A 2,261-nucleotide genomic window follows, 5' to 3' on the forward strand; every position below is an offset into this window, starting at 1 on the left:
CCCGAGCCGTGCAATTAAGTGGTGGTGGCTGGAGTCGGGTGTTCCCATTCTGGCTACGCATTTTGCTTTGCAAAGCATCTAAAAGTTTGCTTTTGAAGTTACTTCTCCCGGTTTCCAACAAACAAAGCAAGCCACAGGCGCACAACACATGGACACGCTCCACACCAGGTATAGATAGCTCAAAACCAGGCGTGAACAAAATAAGCCATCAGCACCGCTCGGTCCCAGGGACGACCCAGCGGAGCGGGTCTCTTGGCAGTCCTCACCTCTAAAAAAAGGCAACGAATAACCCAAATGCAAGCAAAGCCTGGAGCAACCACTGAGGAACTGGTGGGGCAGCTCACCCGGGAGAAGGAGCACCTTGGAATGGGCAAACGAACCCAGCCATGGCGGGGAGACGTGGGGTCGCTGCCATCCCTGCCCGGGCAATGCCCGCTGCTCACGCGCCAAGACCAAGGATGCTCACCCCGACTTTTTGTGCCAGCTCAGACACTTAAAATATGGGTGCGTCCGATGCCAGAGAGAAAACCCAGGCTGTTTGCCTCTCCACTGAAGGAGTCACCAAATTGCACGGCGCAGGCGGCTGTGCCGATGGCAGCGATGTCCCCCATCTAGCAGCCAATATAACGGGGCTCTGTACAAACCTATAACTGACCTGGGGGGGTCTTTCACTCCCATTTATTTTGCTGACCACCCCCTGCCAGTGAAGGCACGCAGCATCCCCGCCCGGGAACGGCCACTGCTTTGGTGCCCTTGAAACGAGAAGGGGCAGCCCCAAAGAGCATTTCTTAATTCCTTCCTCGGGAATGAAATTCCTCCTTTGGCTTTGCCATCCCACAACACAAAAGTTATCCCTAGTGATCGCAGTCGTAGGGAAGAGCAACAGGCAAAAAGGGAGGTGCCGGGGCTGGCAGAGGTGTCTGGGGAACGGGGACCACCCCATGGTGCCGCACCCCAGCCCCAGGCAGATTTCCAAAGTGGGTTTTAAGATCAGATGCCCAGGTTTACATTTCTGTTAAAAAGACCCCTGAAATTAGCATTCAAATCATTAAATTAAAAAAAAAAAAAAAAGGTGATTAGACCTGACACGTAGGTTTCCAAGCATGCCGGATCTCTGTCTCAAAGCACCTGTGTGCCTGAGACCATTGGATTATTTTTGAGCATTGGCAGCCCGGTGAGGCACAAGAGACCTTTTGTAATCCCTGACATTTAATTTTGGACCCGAGTGACTCTTGCAAATGCAGCGGTGCCCGAGCTCATGTTGACCCAGCAGACAGAAGCAGCTTTACCGGCTGGGCTGGTACAAACGTGTGTTTCCCAGTACAGCACCAGTTTGTGTCCCTCCACACGCACATGTGCAGAGCATAACTGTATTTTCCGTAGCAATTTTATCAGCGCTATGGGGGCAACGCACCCTGAAAGGGGAAGGTCAGAGGAGTCCCTCCTGCTCCTTTCTGAGCTGCCGAAAATAGAAACCCAGAAAGTTCGTCTCAGGGTTGTTTGGTGCATCCCCCGCCCATCCTCTTTTAAAGAAATAAAAAAAAAGAGAAGAAAAAGGAAAAAAAAGAATACAAAAAATAATAAGATAAAGCCCAGAGTAGAAAATCCAGTTGCATCCAGAGTGCGAGGCCGTGGGCGGTCAGGGGCCACAAATGCTGATGTGCAGAGACTACAAAACCAAAGAAAGTTCCCAAATTCCCGTATTTGTTTTGCAGGCTGCTGCTTTGCCATACTCACCCTCCCTTCCTCCTCCTCCTCCGAGCCATCCCCCTCTTCCTCGGATGAGTCACTGCCCTAAAGAGAGGGAAAACCAAGCTGTAGCCGGGCCGGCGGGTCTCCGTTGGTGTCACGAGCACGACGGTCTGAGCCCAGCCTGGCAGAGCAGGGGCAGGTGGGGCGCAGACCGTGCCCCCGTCTCATTTTGGGCCGATATCTCCGCATTTAGCGGCCGGCGAAGCATCACCAACCCCCTCCGAAGCACCCACCTGGTACCGGCGCTGCAGGGGAGGCCCGTAGGCGTATCTGTACAGGTAATACCGGTGCCTGTTCTTGAACACCTACCGGGAGAAGGGGGTAAATCCCATCAGTTTGGGGGTCTGGGGACAGGAGTGACCGAAATGTCCTCGTCCCCAAGGCCAGCGCCGCGTGGGGCTGGGCACGCGGGGTTGGGGGAAGACCCTACCGCGTTTTCTTCCGAGTTGTCCGACTTGGCTCGCCGCAGCCAGCTCTTGACCTGGGGGAAAGGCTGGGTTGGGCAGGGG

At 54.4% G+C, this 2,261-nt stretch overlaps 1 protein-coding gene across 1 annotated transcript in view; it reads right to left on the reverse strand.

Moving 5' to 3' along the window:
- The window catches only part of IBSP (integrin-binding sialoprotein), a gene marked incomplete at its 5' end in the record, with an annotated part of 3,609 nt that extends 1,376 nt beyond the window's left edge, over positions 1-2,233 (reverse strand). The window contains 3 exons of the mRNA XM_009705319.1: positions 1,738-1,794; positions 1,986-2,057; positions 2,183-2,233. Of these exons, the coding sequence (XP_009703621.1) occupies positions 1,738-1,794; positions 1,986-2,057; positions 2,183-2,233 (180 nt within the window). The remainder of the gene's footprint in view (positions 1-1,737; positions 1,795-1,985; positions 2,058-2,182) is intronic.
- Positions 2,234-2,261: the final 28 nt, after the last annotated feature.

The sequence above is a fragment of the Cariama cristata genome, unplaced genomic scaffold, assembly GCF_000690535.1.
Source record: "Cariama cristata isolate BGI_N322 unplaced genomic scaffold, ASM69053v1 scaffold25838, whole genome shotgun sequence".
NCBI classification, from domain to species: Eukaryota; Metazoa; Chordata; class Aves; order Cariamiformes; family Cariamidae; genus Cariama; species Cariama cristata.